At 39.4% G+C, this 19488-nt stretch overlaps 1 protein-coding gene across 1 annotated transcript in view; it reads left to right on the forward strand.

Annotated features, from left to right (window-relative positions):
- Positions 1-19309, forward strand: part of LOC138648128 (uncharacterized) — a 147044-nt gene extending 127735 nt beyond the window's left edge. Inside the window, exons 59-79 of the mRNA XM_069737633.1 lie at positions 2614-2640; positions 3683-3712; positions 4199-4250; positions 4411-4477; positions 5235-5460; positions 5927-5959; positions 7145-7174; positions 7659-7710; positions 7871-7937; positions 8704-8929; positions 10317-10346; positions 10539-10571; positions 13352-13381; positions 13868-13919; positions 14080-14146; positions 14913-15138; positions 15383-15412; positions 15605-15637; positions 18478-18507; positions 18995-19046; positions 19207-19309. Coding sequence (XP_069593734.1) covers positions 2614-2640; positions 3683-3712; positions 4199-4250; positions 4411-4477; positions 5235-5460; positions 5927-5959; positions 7145-7174; positions 7659-7710; positions 7871-7937; positions 8704-8929; positions 10317-10346; positions 10539-10571; positions 13352-13381; positions 13868-13919; positions 14080-14146; positions 14913-15138; positions 15383-15412; positions 15605-15637; positions 18478-18507; positions 18995-19046; positions 19207-19309 — 1496 coding nt within the window. The remainder of the gene's footprint in view (positions 1-2613; positions 2641-3682; positions 3713-4198; positions 4251-4410; positions 4478-5234; positions 5461-5926; positions 5960-7144; positions 7175-7658; positions 7711-7870; positions 7938-8703; positions 8930-10316; positions 10347-10538; positions 10572-13351; positions 13382-13867; positions 13920-14079; positions 14147-14912; positions 15139-15382; positions 15413-15604; positions 15638-18477; positions 18508-18994; positions 19047-19206) is intronic.
- The last annotated feature ends 179 nt before the right edge of the window (positions 19310-19488 follow it).

A 19488-nucleotide genomic window follows, 5' to 3' on the forward strand; every position in this document is an offset into this window, starting at 1 on the left:
ACTTTCATATATTATAGATTCATTATCCACCAACTGAAATTTGTCAGGTCTTTTATTGTTTTAATACTGATGATTTTGGCATACAACTCCTGATAACCCAAAAAACCTGTCTCAATAAATTAGCATATCAAGAAAAGGTTCTCTAAACGACCTATTACCCTAATCTTCTGAATCAACTAATTAACTCTAAACACATGCAAAAGATACCTGAGGCTTTTATAAACTCCCTGCCTGGTTCATTACTCAAAACCCCCATCATGGGTAAGACTAGCGACCTGACAGATGTCAAGAAGGCCATCATTGACACCCTCAAGCAAGAGGGTAAGACCCAGAAAGAAATTTCTCAACAAATAGGCTGTTCCCAGAGTGCTGTATCAAGGCACCTCAATGGTAAGTCTGTTGGAAGGAAACAATGTGGCAGAAAACGCTGTACAACGAGAAGAGGAGACCGGACCCTGAGGAAGATTGTGGAGAAGGACCGATTCCAGACCTTGGGGAACCTGAGGAAGCAGTGGACTGAGTCTGGTGTGGAAACATCCAGAGCCACCGTGCACAGGCGTGTGCAGGAAATGGGCTACAGGTGCCGCATTCCCCAGGTAAAGCCAATTTTGAACCATAAACAGCGGCAGAGGCGCCTGACCTGGGCTACAGAGAAGCAGCACTGGACTGTTGCTAAGTGGTCCCAAGTACTTTTTTCTGATGAAAGCAAATTTTGCATGTCATTCGGAAATCAAGGTGCCAGAGTCTGGAGGAAGACTGGGGAGAAGGAAATGCCAAAATGCCTGAAGTCCAGTGTCAAGTACCCACAGTCAGTGATGGTGTGGGATGCCATGTCAGCTGCTGGTGTTGGTCCACTGTGTTTCATCAAGGGCAGGGTCAATGCAGCTAGCTATCAGGAGATTTTGGAGCACTTCATGCTTCCATTGGCTGAAATGCTTTATGGAGATGAAGATTTCATTTTTCAGCACGACCTGGCACCTGCTCACAGTGCCAAAACCACTGGTAAATGGTTTACTGACCATGGTATTACTGTGCTCAATTGGCCTGCCAACTCTCCTGACCTGAACCCCATAGAGAATCTGTGGGATATTGTGAAGAGAAAGTTGAGAGACGCAAGACCCAACACTCTGGATGAGCTTAAGGCTGCTATTGAAGCATCCTGGGCCTCCATAACATCTCAGCAGTGTCACAGGCTGATTGCCTCCATGCCACGCCGCATTGAAGCAGTCATTTCTGCCAAAGGATTCCCGACCAAGTATTGAGTGCATAACTGAACATTATTATTTGATGGTTTTTTTGTTTGTTATTTAAAAACACTTTTATTTGATTGGATGGGTGAAATATGCTAATTTATTGAGACAGGTTTTTTGGGTTATCAGGAGTTGTATGCCAAAATCATCAGTATTAAAACAATAAAAGACCTGACAAATTTCAGTTGGTGGATAATGAATCTATAATATATGAAAGTTTAATTGTAATCATTACATTATGGTAAATAATGAAATTTAACACTATATGCTAATTTTTTGAGAAGGACCTGTAGTTACCAGGTTTTTTTTTCAACACAAATTGAACATAATGAAGAACAACATAAAAACAAAACCTAAAAAGCAACATCAGCATTGTTTAATCTTTTTAAGTCCCCTAAAGTTGGAATTTTATTTCTGTTTCTCTACTATGAAAATGAAGAAATCACCAACAAAAATCTGAGTGACATAATGTAGATCAAAGAGTAACTAATGAATAAGAAATCATATTGTCACTACCAATAGGACATATAGACGGCCAATCGTCAAACTGTCAAAACAAAAACCCAAAAGAACAAAGGACGATCAGAGGGCCAAGAATTAGATATAAAAAATATATAACTTTATTAGAGCACATAATATATATAAATAAAACCAGAATGGATCAGTGGATAAGACCAAAGTGCATATCAACAAAATATGGATGGGATGGGAGATCCGCGGCTATAAGTAATACGTAACATTCCTATAAGTCATGACATATAATAAATAGGGTATATATATTTTACACAATGGTCATGACATAAATGAGCAATCTGCGAATATAATTAATTGATTCTGTAACCCCAGCAAATAGTGTGATGGAAAGCACAAAGATATATAAATGTGACTGCCACAAATGAGTTGGAATGGAAGGTGCTAGCAGGATACAAGTACCCTAATGGCGCATACCTCAATCAGACCAGGGAGAAATTCACACGGAGTGGCAGCGGAGGGGTACAGAAGGGAGCCAGCGGTCACCACATCACCCCAAATGAAATGAATAATATCAATTAAAACTACAACTCATCCCACATAAAAGCAAATCATCACATGGCTACAAGGAAGGAAAAATAATAATAATTGTTCTTGGAATGAGGGTAGGAAAAAATGAAAGTGGAAAACCTGGAAATCTCTCCCACTCCTTAAAGTGTTTGTGCAGTTTGAATTTTGAAAATTACTAATTATCTAGGAAAGATAATCAATACAAAAAAGGAAGATGCTAGTTTAACCTAAATAAAAATATTATAGATTAACTTTCTTGCATTCCCATGGGGGAAAGAATTGCTATTTTAATAAACCTCATAAATATGTTTCTTCCTAACAGACATGAAATGGGATTTGAATGAAGGAGGTAATATTGCATGTTTTATTTACTGAAACTGTAAATCAATTGTAAAATAATTAGAAAACATAGAAATAAAATAGAAATTAGTTTCATAATAACACAAACTAATTGATCAATAAAATAAATCACATGAAAAACACCTGAAGCTTTTCATTAGCTGATATATCCTGTATGATTTTTAATCATTTTTTAAGGTGGTTCAGTAGTTACCACATTTTACCTAGCTAAACTATTGATAAAGGCATACAGGTTATAATGGCCGCTCTCTGCTCTCCTGATCTCACACTGCAGAGCTGAGTATACGTAAAACATTTGCAGGTTCCTCTCAGCTTCAACTTCCATCTCACCGGCAGACAGGGCTGCAGTATTCCTCTAACACAAAGCTCAGTGACTTGCAAAAAATGAGTTTACAAGAAGACACATTTCATTTCTTCTGTTAGTTACATGTATTACACTGGTAACTGCCCTTTTTATTTAAAATAGTCTCTGGAGGCACAGTATCTTTCACGCATCATCCTCCCCATAGCCTGGAACAGCTCATTTACAGATGAGAAAAACGTAGATTTTTCTGAAATAAGTTATCAGTTCGCAAATAGCAAGGTATCATTTTCATCAGCTTTGTATAACCAGCATGCCCATATAGATGGATTAGGAAGGTTGATCCTACTGACAGATTCTCTTTAAGGCACATTTCAAATAGAAATGACAGGTGTCTCTGTTTAATTCATAAATAGTTTAATATTACACCTGGCCATAAACCTTGTTCATCTGACAGATATTTCTTTCAACCACCCATACACATGCTCACTTGATTTAGCCAAGGTAAAGAAGAGAGTAAGACACCTCCAAGCACTTCTGGCAGTGGTTTATTTAATAAATACCCACAAAATGGGTAACAAACAGTGATTATAAAGAGTCGACCTTTAGACCTGCCATTATCTTACTGTTAGCCAAAATCTACTCAGTTTACCAGCTATTTATTCAGCTGAAGTAATTAACTACATGTTATGTGCCGCATGACATTATTTTTTTCCTTATCTCTTTACAGGTGTGAATTTGGATGCTTCCACACCACCAGGTATATCTGTTAAAAAAGATTTTTTTCGTAGGCATTTTTCTTCAACATTTTGAAACCTACCGATTTTCTCATTGCCTTTTAAAAAGGATATATAAAAGTTTCCGGTCATCTGGTTTCCACATTTTGTCTTCTAATTCACAAGCAGTCTGTCATTTACTCAGCTAAACCCTAAATACCAATACAAACTATCTTTAAATTTTATGTACTAATAAGTGCTGAGCGGTTTGAAAGCTGAGTGTGTACAATCCTCCGCCCCTGTTGACACACTGCTAGCCCAGCCTCTCAGCTTTTGATTGATATTTTATAATGGAGGATTTTTTCTCCTCCATGAGGCAACATTGGCTACAGTTGTCATCAAAATGTAGACTATCCCGTTATGGGCACTGTTCATTTACATAAAAAGACAACCTTATACCTGTGCTGTGCTTCTATTCACTGTTCCTTCATTTTACACTTCCCTTGAACATGTTCTATCTTTTTTTGTAGTTGAAGGAAACTGCGATTACACAGGAATGCAACTTCCCGCTGAAATTAATGTGTAAGTTCTTGTTTAGTCCCATAGTTTTAGTGGATTTTCTTGCTGATTTACTAGTATGCGTGTATTTGATTAAGTTGCAGATTTTTAAGGTGAAACTATATATGAAATATATGCTGTTTGGACTAATAGATATTATTATGTCACAACTTTATTCTTTTAGCATTGTATGTCCTCCTGATTGCCTTGAACAGAAGGAAAATGTTTGGGGAATTTCATCTTTTGCAGAGGTGAGATCTCCTTTAATGATTTAAAATATTTTCTGAAATTATTATTATTTATTATTATAGCACCATTTATTCCATGGCGCTTTAAATGTGAGGAGGGGTATACATAATAAAACCAAGTTCAATAATCTTAAACAATACAAGTCACAACTGGTACAGGAGGAGAGAGGACCCTGCCCGCGAGGGCTCACAAGCTACAAGGGATGGGTGAGAATCCAGTAGGCGAGGGTAGAGCTGGTCATGCAGCGGTTTGGTCTATCGATGGTTGCTGCAGGTTGTAGGCTTGTCGGAAGAAGTAGGTCTTCAGGTTCTTTTTGAAGGTTTTGATGATAGGCGAAAGAATTATATGTTGTGGTAGAGGGTTCCAGAGTAGGGGTGATGCACGAGAGAAATCTTGTATATGATTATGGGCAGAGGAGATAAGAGGGGAGTAGAGAAAGAGATCTTGTGAGGATCTGAGGTTGCGTGCAGGTAAGTACCGTGAGACGAGGTCAAAGATGTATGGAGGAGACAGGTTGTGGATGGCTTTGTATGTCATGGTTAGGGTTATGTACTGGAGTCTCTGGGCAATGGGGAGCCAGTGAAGGGATTGACAGAGGGGAGGGGCCAGGGAATAGCGGGGGGACAGGTGGATTTGTCAGGCAGCAGAGTTTAGAATAGATTGAAGGGGTGCGAGAGTGTTTGAGAGGAGGCCACAGAGTAGGAGGTTGCAGTAGTCAATGATAAAATGATATCATATCTGCAAATTTTACATTTCTAGGAGTCTTCAGTATGTGCAGCTGGCATTCATGCTGGAAAAATTACCAACCAAGGAGGAAAATTCATTGCGCAGAAGAAGCCAGGACAGGAAAAGTATGAATCTTCTACAAGAAATGGAATAACAACAAAAAGTCATGGACCATCATCTGGGTCATTTGTTCTCATGTCCATAAGTGAATTCCAGAGGTCTCGCTATGCCCAAACTTCTATCCAGCTACCAAAGACAGGTAACTACAGTCACATCAGTCACATCTTTTTGCCTTGATGGCTAAAATAAAAAGTAATTCAAAAGACCGAAAAATTACTGGATTTACAACAGCAGCATGCTAATGGTTTCCAGGAAAAGGAAACTAATCAATAGTTATGATAACATTAAATGTAAAAAATATAAGTGTCACAAATGCTAAAAATATCACAATGATATGTTATTTAAAATTAACTGCTGAATATTTGTATCCTAAATGTAAACAGGATTTAAATGGGACATAAATTCACTAGAGGGTAATATTCATTATGTTTCTTTGTACTTTAAAAATGTGAAACAATTATTATATTATTTTGTTTAGAATTCTAACTTATTAGCTGAATATTTTACTGATAACTGTAAAAATATATCGGTATTCCTGCTCATTTTGGGAAATAAAATCTATGTGATACAATTGATCTAAATTAATGTGTCCATTCTAATTCCAGAAGGATTCGAATGGGATGTAAACTCAGTAGAAGGTAATTTTTTATTTTTTTAACATATAGAACATATTATGTAAGCTGCTGGTAGCTGTAATATAGCGGCTAGCCTACATTTTACACCATAATCCCTTGTTTTTTCAAGCAGTTTGCAATTTTACTTACTTATGAATATGAGAAAAACTTTTTAATGGGAATAGGTCACTACATTTGACCTAACTAAACTATTGATAAAGGCATACAGGTTATAAACGGCTGAAAAAAGTCATCTCTGTATGCCTCGTATCAGGTGACTTGTTGATAAATTATCTTTTATAGTTTTATGAAAATTACCTCTACCAGGCTGTGGAGAGGATGTCATCTGTAAGATAATTCTGCCTCTAGAGCTAATTTTACATGAAGGGGAAGTTACCAGTGTGATGTGTAATGGCCGCTCTCTGCTCTCCTGATCTCACTGCAGAGCTGTGTGTGAGTATATGTAAAACATTTGCAGGTTCCTTTCAGCTTCAACTTCCATCTCACCGGCAGACAGGGCTGCAGTATTCCTCTAACACAAAGCTCAGTGACTTGCAAAAAATGTGTTTACAAGAAGACAAATTTCATTTCTTCTGTTAGTTGCATGTATTACACTGGTAACTCCCCTTTTTTATTTAAAATAGTCTCTGGAGGCACAGTAATCTTCCAGGCATCATCCTCCCCATAGCCTGGAACAGCTCATTTACAGATGAGAAAAACGTGGATCTTTCTGAAATAAGTTATTAGTTCGCAAATAGCAAGGTATCATTTTAATAAGCTTTGTATAACCAGCATGCCCATATAGACGGATTAGGAGGGTTGATCTTACTGACAGATTCTCTTTAAGGCACATTTCAAATAGAAATGACAGGTGTCTCTGTTTAATTCATAAATAGTTTAATATTACACCTGGCCATAAACCTTGTTCATCTGACAAATATTTCTTTCAAACCACCCATGCACATGCTCACTTGATTTAGCCAAGGTAAAGAAGAGAGTAAGACACCTCCAAGCACTTCTGGCAGTGGTTTATTTAATAAATACCCACAAAATGGGTAACAAACAGTGATTATAAAGAGTCAACCTTTAGACCTGCCATTATCTTACTGTTAGCCAAAATCTACTCAGTTTACCAGCTATTTATTCAGCTGAAGTAATTAACTACATGTTATGTGTCGCATGACATTTTTTTTGCTTATCTCTTTACAGGTGTGAATTTGGATGCTTCCACACCACCAGGTATATCTGTTAAAGGAGATTTTTTTCATATGCATTTTTCTTTAACATTTTGAAACCTGCCGATTTTCTCATTGCCTTTTAAAAAGGATATTTAAAAGTTTCCAGTCATCTGGTTTCCACATTTTCTCTTCTAATTCACAAGCAGTGTCATTTACTCAGCTAAACCCTAAATACCAACACAAACTATCTTTAAATTTTATGTACTAATAAGTGCTGAGCAGTTTGAAAGCTGAGTGTGTACAATCCTCCGCATTTGTTGACACACTGCTAGCCCAGCCTCTCAGCTTTTAATTGATATTTTATAAAGGAGGATTTTTTTTCCTCCATGAGCCAACATTGGCTATAATTGTCATCAAAATGTAGACTATCCCATTATCGGCATTGTTCATTTACATAAAATGACAACCTTATACCTGTGTTGTGCTTCTATCCACTGTTCCTTCATTTTACACTTCCCTTGAACATGTTCTATCTTTTTTTGTAGTTGAAGGAAACTGCGATTACACAGGAATGCAACTTCCCGCTGAAATTAATGTGTAAGTTCTAGTTTAGTCCCATAATTTTAGTTGATTTTCTTGCTGATTTACTAGTATGCGTGTATTTGATTAAGATGCAGATTTTTAAGGTGAAACTATATATGTAACATATGCTGTTTGGACTAATAGATATTATTATGTCACAACTTTATTCTTTTAGCATTGTATGTCCTCCTGATTGCCTTAAACAGAAGGAAAAGGTTTGGGGAAAGACATCTTTTGCAGAGGTGAGATCTCATTTAATGATTTAAAATATTTTCTGAAATTATTATTATTATTTATTATTATAGCGCTATTTATTCCATGGTGCTTTACATGTGAGGAGGGGTATACATAATAAAAACAAATTCAATAATCTTAAACAACACATCACAACTGGTACGGGAGGAGAGAGGACCCTGCCCGCGAGAGCTCACAATCTACAAGGGATGGGTGAGAATACAGTAGGCGAGGGTAGAGCTGGTCATGCAGCGGTTTGGTCTATCGGTGGTTACTGCAGGTTGTATGCTTGTCGGAAGAGGTAGGTCTTCAGGTTCTTTTTGAAGGTTTCGATGGTAGGCGAGAGTTTGATATGTTGTGGTAGAGGGTTCCAGAGTAGGGGTGATGCGCGAGAGAAATCTTGTATACGATTGTGGGAAGAGGAGATGAGAGGGGAGTAGAGAACAAGATCTTGTGAGGATCGGAGGTTGCGTGCAAGTAAGTACCGGGAGATGAGGTCAAAGAGGTATGGTGGAGACAGGTTGTGGATGGCTTTGTATGTCATGGTTAGGGTTTTGTGCTGGAGTCTCTGGGCAATGGGGAGCCAGTGAAGGAATTAACAGAGGGAAGAGGCCAGGGAATAGCGGGGGGACAGGTGGATTTGTCAGGCAGCAGAGTTTAGAATAGATTGAAGAGGTGCGAGAGTGTTTGAGGGGAGGCCACAGAGTAGGAGGTTGCAGTAGTCAATGATAAAATGATGAAATTATATCATATCTGCAAATTTTACATTTCTAGGAGTCTTCAGTATGTGCAGCTGGCATTCATGCTGGAAAAATTACCAACCAAGGAGGAAAATTGATTGCGCAGAAGAAGCCAGGACAGGAAAAGTATGAATCTTCTACAAGAAATGGAATAACAACAAAAAGTCATGGACCATCATCTGGGTCATTTGTTCTCATGTCCATAAGTGAATTCCAGAGGTCTCGCTATGCCCAAACTTCTATCCAGCTACCAAAGACAGGTAACTACAGTCACATCAGTCACATCTTTTTGCCTTGATGGCTAAAATAAAAAGTAATTCAAAAGACTGAAAAATTACTGGATTTACAGCGATACATATATGCTAGCCACCTTAGGGACTCTAAGACCTTTGGGTCTCTCCCTAAGGTGGCTAGCATATATGTATCGCTTGCTCACCGAGCCCCACTCCATACAGCCAACCAATTCCAGCCCTGTGCTGATGAGGGCCTAAAGCCCGAAACACGTGTCCACAGGTAGGAATTGGTTGGCTGTGTAAATTTAAAAACTAATCCGCAGCATTGCACGCTTGGCGGTTCCAAGCGCTGTGGATTAGACCGGGGTGGAAAGAGATGATTTGCATAGCTCCGCCTACTGCAAAGGATTCTGGGTTAACCTACTATTCTTTGTATTATGCTGCTTGCAAGTACTTTCCGTTTCAGGAAAGCATCCACTATGTATTTCCTTTAAGTAGAGGGCTTTTCGGTCTCTTTCGTCCCGCTACATTTAGCCCAACTTGGGTCTCTCCCTAAGGTGGCTAGCATATATGTATCGCTTGCTCACCGAGCCCCACTCCATACGGCCAACCAATTCCAGCCCTGTGCTGATGAGGGCCTAAAGCCCGAAACACGTGTCCACAGGTAGGAATTGGTTGGCTGTGTAAATTTAGAAACTAATCCGCAGCATTGCACGCTTGGCGGTTCCAAGCGCTGTGGATTAGACCGGGGTGGAAAGAGATGATTTCCATAGCTCCGCCTACTGCAAAGGATTCTGGGTTAACCTGCTATTCTTTGTATTATGCTGCTTGCAAGTACTTTCCGTTTCAGGAAAGCATCCACTATGTATTTCCTTTCAGTAGAGGGCTTTTCGGTCTCTTTCGTCCCGCTACATTTAGCCCAACTTGGGTCTCTCCCTAAGGTGGCTAGCATATATGTATCGCTTGCTCACCGAGCCCCACTCCATACAGCCAACCAATTCCAGCCCTGTGCTGATGAGGGCCTAAAGCCCGAAACACGTGTCCACAGGTAGGAATTGGTTGGCTGCGTAAATTTAGAAACTAATCCGCAGCATTGCACGCTTGGCGGTTCCAAGCGCTGTGGATTAGACCGGGGTGGAAAGAGATGATTTGCATAGCTCCGCCTACTGCAAAGGATTCTGGGTTAACCTGCTATTCTTTGTATTATGCTGCTTGCAAGTACTTTCCGTTTCAGGAAAGCATCCACTATGGATTTACAGCAGCAGCATGCTAATGTTTTCCAGGAAAAGGAAACTAATCAATAGTTATGATAACATTAAATGTAAAAAATGTAAGTGTCACAAATGCTAAAAATATCACAATGATATGTTATTTAAAATTAACTGCTGAATATTTGTATCCTAAATGTAAACAGGATTTAAATGGGACATAAATTCACTAGAAGGTAATATTCATTATATTTCTTTGTACTTTAAAAATGTGAAACAATTATTATATTATTTTGTTTAGAATTCTAACTTCTTAGCTGAATATTTTACTGATAACTGTAAAAATATATCGGTATTCCTGCTCATTTTGGAAAATAAAATCTATGTGATACAATTGATCTAAATTAATGTGTGCATTCTAATTCCAGAAGGATTCGAATGGGATGTAAACTCAGTAGAAGGTAATTTTTTATTTTTTTAACATATAGAACATATTATGTAAGCTGCTGGTAGCTGTAATATAGCAGCTAGCCTACATTTTACACCATAATCCCTTGTTTTTTCAAGCAGTTTGCAATTTTACTTACAGTGCCTACAAGTAGTATTCAACCCCCTGCAGATTTAGCAGGTTTACACATTTGGAATTAACTTGGCATTGTGACATTTGGACTGTAGATCAGCCTGGAAGTGTGAAATGCACTGCAGCAAAAAAGAATGTTATTTCTTTGTTTATTTTTTTTAAAAATTGTGAAAAGTTTTTTCAGAGGGTCATTTATTATTCAACCCCTCAACCCACCAGAATTCTGTTTGGTTCCCCTAAAGTATTAAGAAGTAGTTCAGGCACAAAGAACAATGAGCTTCACATGTTTGGATTAATTATCTCTTTTTCCAGCCTTTTCTGACTATTTAAGACCCTCCCCAAACTTGTGAACAGCACTCATACATGGTCAACATGGGAAAGACAAAGGAGCATTCCAAGGCCATCAGAGACAAGATCGTGGAGGGTAACAAGGCTGGCAAGGGGTACAAAACCCTTTCCAAGGAGTTGGGCCTACCTGTCTCCACTGTTGGGAGCATCATCCGGAAGTGGAAGGCTTATGGAACTACTGTTAGCCTTCCACGGCCTGGACAGCCTTTGAAAGTTTCCTCCCGTGCCGAGGCCAGGCTTGTCCGAAGAGTCAAGGCTAACCCAAGGACAACAAGGAAGGAGCTCCGGGAAGATCTCATGGCAGTGGGGACATTGGTTTCAGTCAATACCATAAGTAACGTACTCCACCGCAATGGTCTCCGTTCCAGACGAGCCCGTAAGGTACCTTTACTTTCAAAGTGTCATGTCAAGGCTCGTCTACAGTTTGCTCATGATCACTTGGAGGACTCTGAGACTGACTGGTTCAAGGTTCTCTGGTCTGATGAGACCAAGATCGAGATCTTTGGTGCCAACCACACACGTGACGTTTGGAGACTGGATGGCACTGCATACGACCCCAAGAATACCATCCCTACAGTCAAGCATGGTGGTGGCAGCATCATGCTGTGGGGCTGTTTCTCAGCCAAGGGGCCTGGCCATCTGGTCCGCATCCATGGGAAGATGGATAGCACGGCCTACCTGGAGATTTTGGCCAAGAACCTCCGCTCCTCCATCAAGGAACTTAATACGGGTCATCATTTCATCTTCCAACAAGACAACGACCCAAAGCACACAGCCAAGAAAACCAAGGCCTGGTTCAAGAGGCAAAAAATCAAGGTGTTGCAGTGGCCTAATCAGTCTCCTGACCTTAACCCAATTGAAAACTTGTGGAAGGAGCTCAAGATTAAAGTCCACATGAGACACCCAAAGAAACTAGATAACTTGGAGAAGATCTGCATGGAGGAGTGGGCCAAGATAACTCTAGAGACCTGTGCCGGCCTGATCAGGTCTTATAAAAGACGATTATTAGCTGTAATTGCAAACAAAGGTTATTCCACAAAATATTAAACCTAGGGGTTGAATAATAATTGACCCACACTTTTATGTTTAAAAATTATAAAAATTTAACTGAGCAACAAAACTTTTTGGTTTGTAAGATTTATGCATCTGTTAATAAATCCTGCTCTTGTTTGAAGTTTGAAGGCTCTAACTTATGTGCATCTTATTAAACCTGCTAAATCTGCAGGGGGTTGAATACTACTTGTAGGCATTGTATTTATGAATATGAGAAAAACTTTTTAATGGGAATAGGTCACTACACTTGACCTAACTAAACTATTGATAAAGGCATACAGGTTATAAACGGCTGAAAAAAGTCATCTCTGTATGCCTCGTATCAGGTGCCTTGTTGATAAATCATCTTTTATAGTTTTATGAAAATTACCTCTACCAGGCTGTGGAGAGGATGTCATCAGTAAGATAATTCTGCCCCTAGAGCTTATTTTACATGAAGGGGAAGTTACCAGTGTGATGTGTAATGGCCGCTCTCTGCTCTCCTGATCTCACTGCAGAGCTGTGTGTGAGTATATGTAAAACATTTGCAGGTTCCTCTCAGCTTCAACTTCCATCTCACCGGCAGACAGGGCTGCAGTATTCCTCTAACACAAAGCTCAGTGACTTGCAAAAAATGTGTTTACAAGAAGACAAATTTCATTTCTTCTGTTAGTTACATGTATTACACTGGTAACTCCCCTTTTTATTTAAAATAGTCTCTGGAGGCACAGTAATCTTCCAGGCATCATCCTCCCCATAGCCTGGAACAGCTCATTTACAGATGAGAAAAACATGGATTTTTCTGAAATAAGTTATTAGTTCGCAAATAGCAAGGTATCATTTTAATCAGCTTTGTATAACGAGCATGCCCATATAGACGGATTAGGAGGGTTGATCTCACTGACAGATTCTCTTTAAGGCACATTTCAAATAGAAATGACAGGTGTCTCTGTTTAATTCATAAATAGTTTAATATTACACCTGGCCATAAACCTTGTTCATCTGACAAATATTTCTTTCAAACCACCCATACACATGCTCACTTGATTTAGCCAAGGTAAAGAAGAGAGTAAGACACCTCCAAGCACTTCTGGCAGTGGTTTATTTAATAAATACCCACAAAATGGGTAACAGACAGTGATTGTAAAGAGTCAACCTTTAGACCTGCCATTATCTTACTGTTAGCCAAAATCTACTCAGTTTACCAGCTATTTAGTCAGCTGAAGTAATTAACTACATGTTATGTGTCGCATGACATTTTTTTTCCTTATCTCTTTACAGGTGTGAATTTGGATGCTTCCACACCACCAGGTATATCTGTTAAAGGAGATTTTTTTCGTATTCATTTTTCTTCAACATTTTGAAACCTACCGATTTTCTCATTGCCTTTTAAAAAGGATATATAAAAGTTTCCGGTCATCTGGTTTCCACATTTTGTCTTCTAATTCACAAGCAGTCTGTCATTTACTCAGCTAAACCTTAAATACCAACACAAACTATCTTTAAATTTTATGTACTAATAAGTGCTGAGCAGTTTGAAAGCTGAGTGAGTACAATCCTCCGCACCCGTTGACACACTGCTAGCCCAGCCTCTCAGCTTTTAATTGATATTTTATAAAGGAGGATTTTTTTTCCTCCATGAGCCAACATTGGCTATAATTGTCATCAAAATGTAGACTATCCCATTATCGGCATTGTTCATTTACATAAAATGACAACTTTATACCTGTGTTGTGCTTCTATCCACTGTTCCTTCATTTTACACTTCCCTTGAACATGTTCTATCTTTTTTTGTAGTTGAAGGAAACTGCGATTACACAGGAATGCAACTTCCCGCTGAAATTAATGTGTAAGTTCTAGTTTAGTCCCATAGTTTTAGTTGATTTTCTTGCTAATATACTAGTATGCGTGTATTTGATTAAGTTGCAGATTTTTAAGGTGAAACTATATATGTAACATATGCTGTTTGGACTAATAGATATTATTATGTCACAACTTTATTCTTTTAGCATTGTATGTCCTCCTGATTGCCTTAAACAGAAGGAAAAGGTTTGGGGAAAGACATATTTTGCAGAGGTGAGATCTCATTTAATGATTTAAAATATTTTCTGAAATTATTATTATTATTTATTATTATAGCGCCATTTATTCCATGGTGCTTTACATGTGAGGAGGGGTATACATAATAAAAACAAATTCAATAATCTTAAACAACACATCACAACTGGTACGGGAGGAGAGAGGACCCTGCCCGCGAGAGCTCACAATCTACAAGGGATGGGTGAGAATACAGTAGGCGAGGGTAGAGCTGGTCATGCAGCGGTTTGGTCTATCGGTGGTTACTGCAGGTTGTAGGCTTGTCGGAAGAGGTAGGTCTTCAGGTTCTTTTTGAAGGTTTCGATGGTAGGCAAGAGTTTGATATGTTGTGGTAGAGGGTTCCAGAGTAGGGGTGATGCGCGAGAGAAATCTTGTATACGATTGTGGGAAGAGGAGATGAGAGGGGAGTAGAGAACAAGATCTTGTGAGGATCGGAGGTTGCGTGCAAGTAAGTACCGGGAGATGAGGTCAAAGAGGTATGGTGGAGACAGTTTGTGGATGGCTTTGTATGTCATGGTTAGGGTTTTGTACTGGAGTCTCTGGGCAATGGGGAGCCAGTGAAGGGATTGACAGAGGGGAGAGGCCAGGGAATAGCGGGGGGACAGGTGGATTAGTCGGGCAGCAGAGTTTAGAATAGATTGAATGGGTGCGAGAGTGTTTGAGGGGAGGCCACAGAGTAGGAGGTTGCAGTAGTCAGTGATAAAATGATGAAATTATATCATATCTGCAAATTTTACATTTCTAGGAGTCTTCAGTATGTGCAGCTGGCATTCATGCTGGAAAAATTACCAACCAAGGAGGAAAATTGATTGCGCAGAAGAAGCCAGGACAGGAAAAGTATGAATCATCTACAAGAAATGGAATAACAACAAAAAGTCATGGACCATCATCTGGGTCATTTGTTCTCATGACCATAAGTGAATTCCAGAGGTCTCGCTATGCCCAAACTTCTATCCAGCTACCAAAGACAGGTAACTAAAGTCACATCAGTCACATCTTTTTGCCTTGATGGCTAAAATAAAAAGTAATTCGAAAGACCGAAAAATTACTGGATTTACAGCAGCAGCATGCTAATGGTTTCCAGGAAAAGGAAACTAATCAATAGTTATGATAACATTAAATGTAAAAAATGTAAGTGTCACAAATGCTAAAAATATCACAATGATATGTTATTTAAAATTAACTGCTGAATATTTGTATCCTAAATGTAAACAGGATTTAAATGGGACATAAATTCACTAGAAGGTAATATTCATTATGTTTCTTTGTACTTTAAAAATGTGAAACAATTATTATATTATTTTGTTTAGAATTCTAACTTCTTAGCTGAATATTTTACTGATAACTGTAAAAATATATCGGTATTCCTGCTCATTTTGGAAAATAAAATCTATGTGACACAATTGATCTAAATTAATGTGTGCATTCTAATTCCAGAAGGATTCGAATGGGATGTAAACTCAGTAGAAGGTAATTTTTTATTTTTTTAACATATAGAACATATTATGTAAGCTGCTGGTAGCTGTAATATAGCGGCTAGCCTACATTTTACACCATAATCCCTTGTTTTTTCAAGCAGTTTGCAATTTTACTTATTTATGAATATGAGAAAAACTTTTTAATGGGAATAGGTCACTACATTTGACCTAACTAAACTATTGATAAAGGCATACAGGTTATAAACGGCTGAAAAAAGTCATCTCTGTATGCCTCGTATCAGGTGCCTTGTTGATAAATCATCTTTTATATTTTTATGAAAATTACCTCTACCAGGCTGTGGAGAGGATGTCATCTGTAAGATAATTCTGCCTCTAGAGCTTATTTTACATGAAGGGGAAGTTACCAGTGTGATGTGTAATGGCCGCTCTCTGCTCTCCTGATCTCACTGCAGAGCTGTGTGTGAGTATATGTAAAACATTTGCAGGTTCCTCTCAGCTTCAACTTCCATCTCACCGGCAGACAGGGCTGCAGTATTCCTCTAACACAAAGCTCAGTAACTTGCAAAAAATGTGTTTACAAGAAAACAAATTTCATTTTTTCTGTTAGTTACATGTATTATACTGGTATCTCCCCTTTTTATTTAAAATAGTCTCTGGAGGCACAGTAATCTTCCAGGCATCATCCTCCCCATAGCCTGGAACAGCTCATTTACAGATGAGAAAAACGTGGATTTTTCTGAAATAAGTTATTAGTTCGCAAATAGCAAGGTATCATTGTAATCAGCTTTGTATAACCAGCAAGCCCATATAGACGGATTAGGAGGGTTGATCTTACTGACAGATTCTCTTTAAGGCTGTGTGCACACGATGCAGATTTGGTGCAGAAAAATCTGCTGCAGTTCTGCACTAAATCTGCATCTCCTGGCAGAATCTACAGGTGCGTTTTTTGTGCGTTTTTTATGCGTTTTTATGCGTTTTTTACAGTGCAGTTTTGGTGCAGATTTGAAGTGCGTTTTTTGTGCGTTTTTATGCGTTTTTATGCGTTTTTTCATGCAGTTTTGTAAGCGTTTTTTAAAGCTAAATTAAGCCCTAACCCTAGCCCTAACCCTAGACCTAACCCTAACCCTAGCCCTAACCCTAGCCCTAACCCTAGCCATAACCCTAGCCCTAACCCTAGCCCTAACCCTAGACCTAACCCTAACCCTAACCCTAGCCCTAACCTTAACCCTAGCCCTAACCCTAACCCTAACCCTAGCCATAACCCTAACCCTAGACCTAACCCTAACCCTAGCCCTAACCCTAGCCCTAACCCTAACCCTAGCCCTAGCCCTAACCCTAACCCTAACCCTATTCTAACCTTAGTGGAAAAAAAATTCTTTATTTTTTTATTGTTCCTACCTATGGGGGTGACAAAGGGGGGGGTCATTTACTATTTTTTTTATTTTGATCACTGAGATAGGTTATATCTCAGTGAACAAAATGCACTTTGGAACGAATCTGCCGGCCGGCAGATTCGGCGGGCGCACTGCGCATGCGCCTGCCATTTTGGAAGATGGCGGCGCCCAGGGAGAAGACAGACGGACCCCGGGAGGAACGTTAAGTATGATGAAGTGGGGGGGTACGGGGGGGGGATCGGAGCATGGGGGGGTGGATCGGAGCGTGGGGGGGTGGATCGGGCACGGGGGGGTGGATCGGAGCGCGGGGGGGTGGATCGGGCACCGGGGGGTGGATCGGAGCACGGGGGGTGGATCAGAGCACGGGGGGGTGATTGGAGCATGGGGGTGAGCGGACAAGAGCACGGGGGGAGCGGAGCACAGGACGGAGGGGAGCCGGAGCAGTGTACCGGACAGATCGGTGGCTTGGGGGGGAACGGTGGGGTGGGGGCACAAGTTATATGTTGTATGTAATGTATGTTTTATGTGTGTTTGTGTTTTTAACCCATTGTAGTCAGTCGCCTGACGATGGGACAACTCTCCCATCATCACATTTCGATGGGAGAAGTAGTCCCACCCGACGAATGACTACAATGAGTCACTACTGACAGAGAGACAGACACACAGACCGACACACACACACAGACACACACACACAGACACTACATACCATTTCCACCATACGCTTCACATCGACCATACACTAACTTCACTACACTCCGCCCACACACTTCCTCCACATCACTGACGTCACTTCCGTCTGCTGCGGTTTTGACACCCTAATCCGCATAAAATCTGCAGATGGTTTTTACATCTGCAGTTTTTATGCGGATTTGACCCACAAAATGGGAGCCTATGGGTGCAGAAACGCTGCAGAACTGCACAAAAGAAGTGACATGCACTTCTTTGAAATCTGCAGCGTTTCTGCACGGATTTTTCTGCACCGTGTGCACAGCTTTTTTTTTTCTATTGATTTTCATTGAATTGTAACTCACAGTGCAGTTCTGCAGCGTTTCTGCTGCAGAAAAAAACGCTGCAGAACTGCACTAAATCTGCATCGTGTGCACATACCCTAAGGCACATTTCAAATAGAAATGACAGGTGTCTCTGTTTAATTCATAAATAGTTTAATATTACACCTGGCCATAAACCTTGTTCATCTGACAAATATTTCTTTCAAACCACCCATACACACGCTCACTTGATTTAGCCAAGGTAAAGAAGAGAGTAAGACACCTCCAAGCACTTCTGGCAGTGGTTTATTTAATAAATACCCACAATATAGGTAACAGACAGTGATTATAAAGAGTCAACCTTTAGACCTGCCATTATCTTACTGTTAGCCAAAATCTACTCAGTTTACCACCTATTTATTCAGCTGAAGTAATTAACTACATGTTATGTGCCGCATGACATTTCTTTCCTTATCTCTTTACAGGTGTGAACTTGGATGCTTCCACACCACCAGGTATATTTGTTAAAGGAGATTTTTTTCGTATGCATTTTTCTTCAACATTTTGAAACCTACTGATTTTCTCATTGCCTTTTAAAAAGGATATATAAAAGTTTCCGGTCATCTGGTTTCCACATTTTGTCTTCTAATTCACAAGCAGTCTGTCATTTACTCAGCTAAACCCTAAATACCAATACAAACTATGTTTAAATTTTATGTACTAATAAGTGCTGAGCGGTTTGAAAGCTGAGTGTGTACAACCCTCCGCACCTGTTGACACACTGCTAGCCCAGCCTCTCAGCTTTTGATTGATATTTTATAAAGGAGGATTTTTTTCTCCTCCATGAGGCAACATTGGCTACAGTTGTCATCAAAATGTAGACTATCAAATTATGGGCATTGTTCATTTACATAAAATGACAAACTTATACCTGTGCAGTGCTTCTATCCACTGTTCCTTCATTTTACATTTCCCTTGAACATGTTCTATCTTTTTTTGTAGTTGAAGGAAACTGCGATTACACAGGAATGCAACTTCCCGCTGAAATTAATGTGTAAGTTCTAGTTTAGTCCCATAGTTTTAGTGGATTTTCTTGCTGATTTACTAGTTTGCTTGTATTTGTTTAAGTTGCAGATTTTTAAGGTGAAACTATATATGTAACATATGCTGTTTGGACTAATAGATATTATTATGTCACAACTTTATTCTTTTAGCATTGTATGTCCTCCTGGTTGCCTTAAACAGAAGGAAAAGGTTTGGGGAAAGACATCTTTTGCAGAGGTGAGATATCATTTAATTATTTATAATATTTTCTGAAATTATTGTTATTATTTATTATTATAGTGCCATTTATTCCATGGCGCTTTACATGTGAGGAGGGGTATACATAATAAAAACAAATTCAATAATCTTAAACAACACAAGTCACAACTGGTACGGGAGGAGAGAGGACCCTGCCCGCGAGAGCTCACAATCTACAAGGGATGGGTGAGAAT

The sequence above is a fragment of the Ranitomeya imitator genome, chromosome 8, assembly GCF_032444005.1.
Source record: "Ranitomeya imitator isolate aRanImi1 chromosome 8, aRanImi1.pri, whole genome shotgun sequence".
NCBI lineage: Eukaryota > Metazoa > Chordata > Amphibia > Anura > Dendrobatidae > Ranitomeya > Ranitomeya imitator.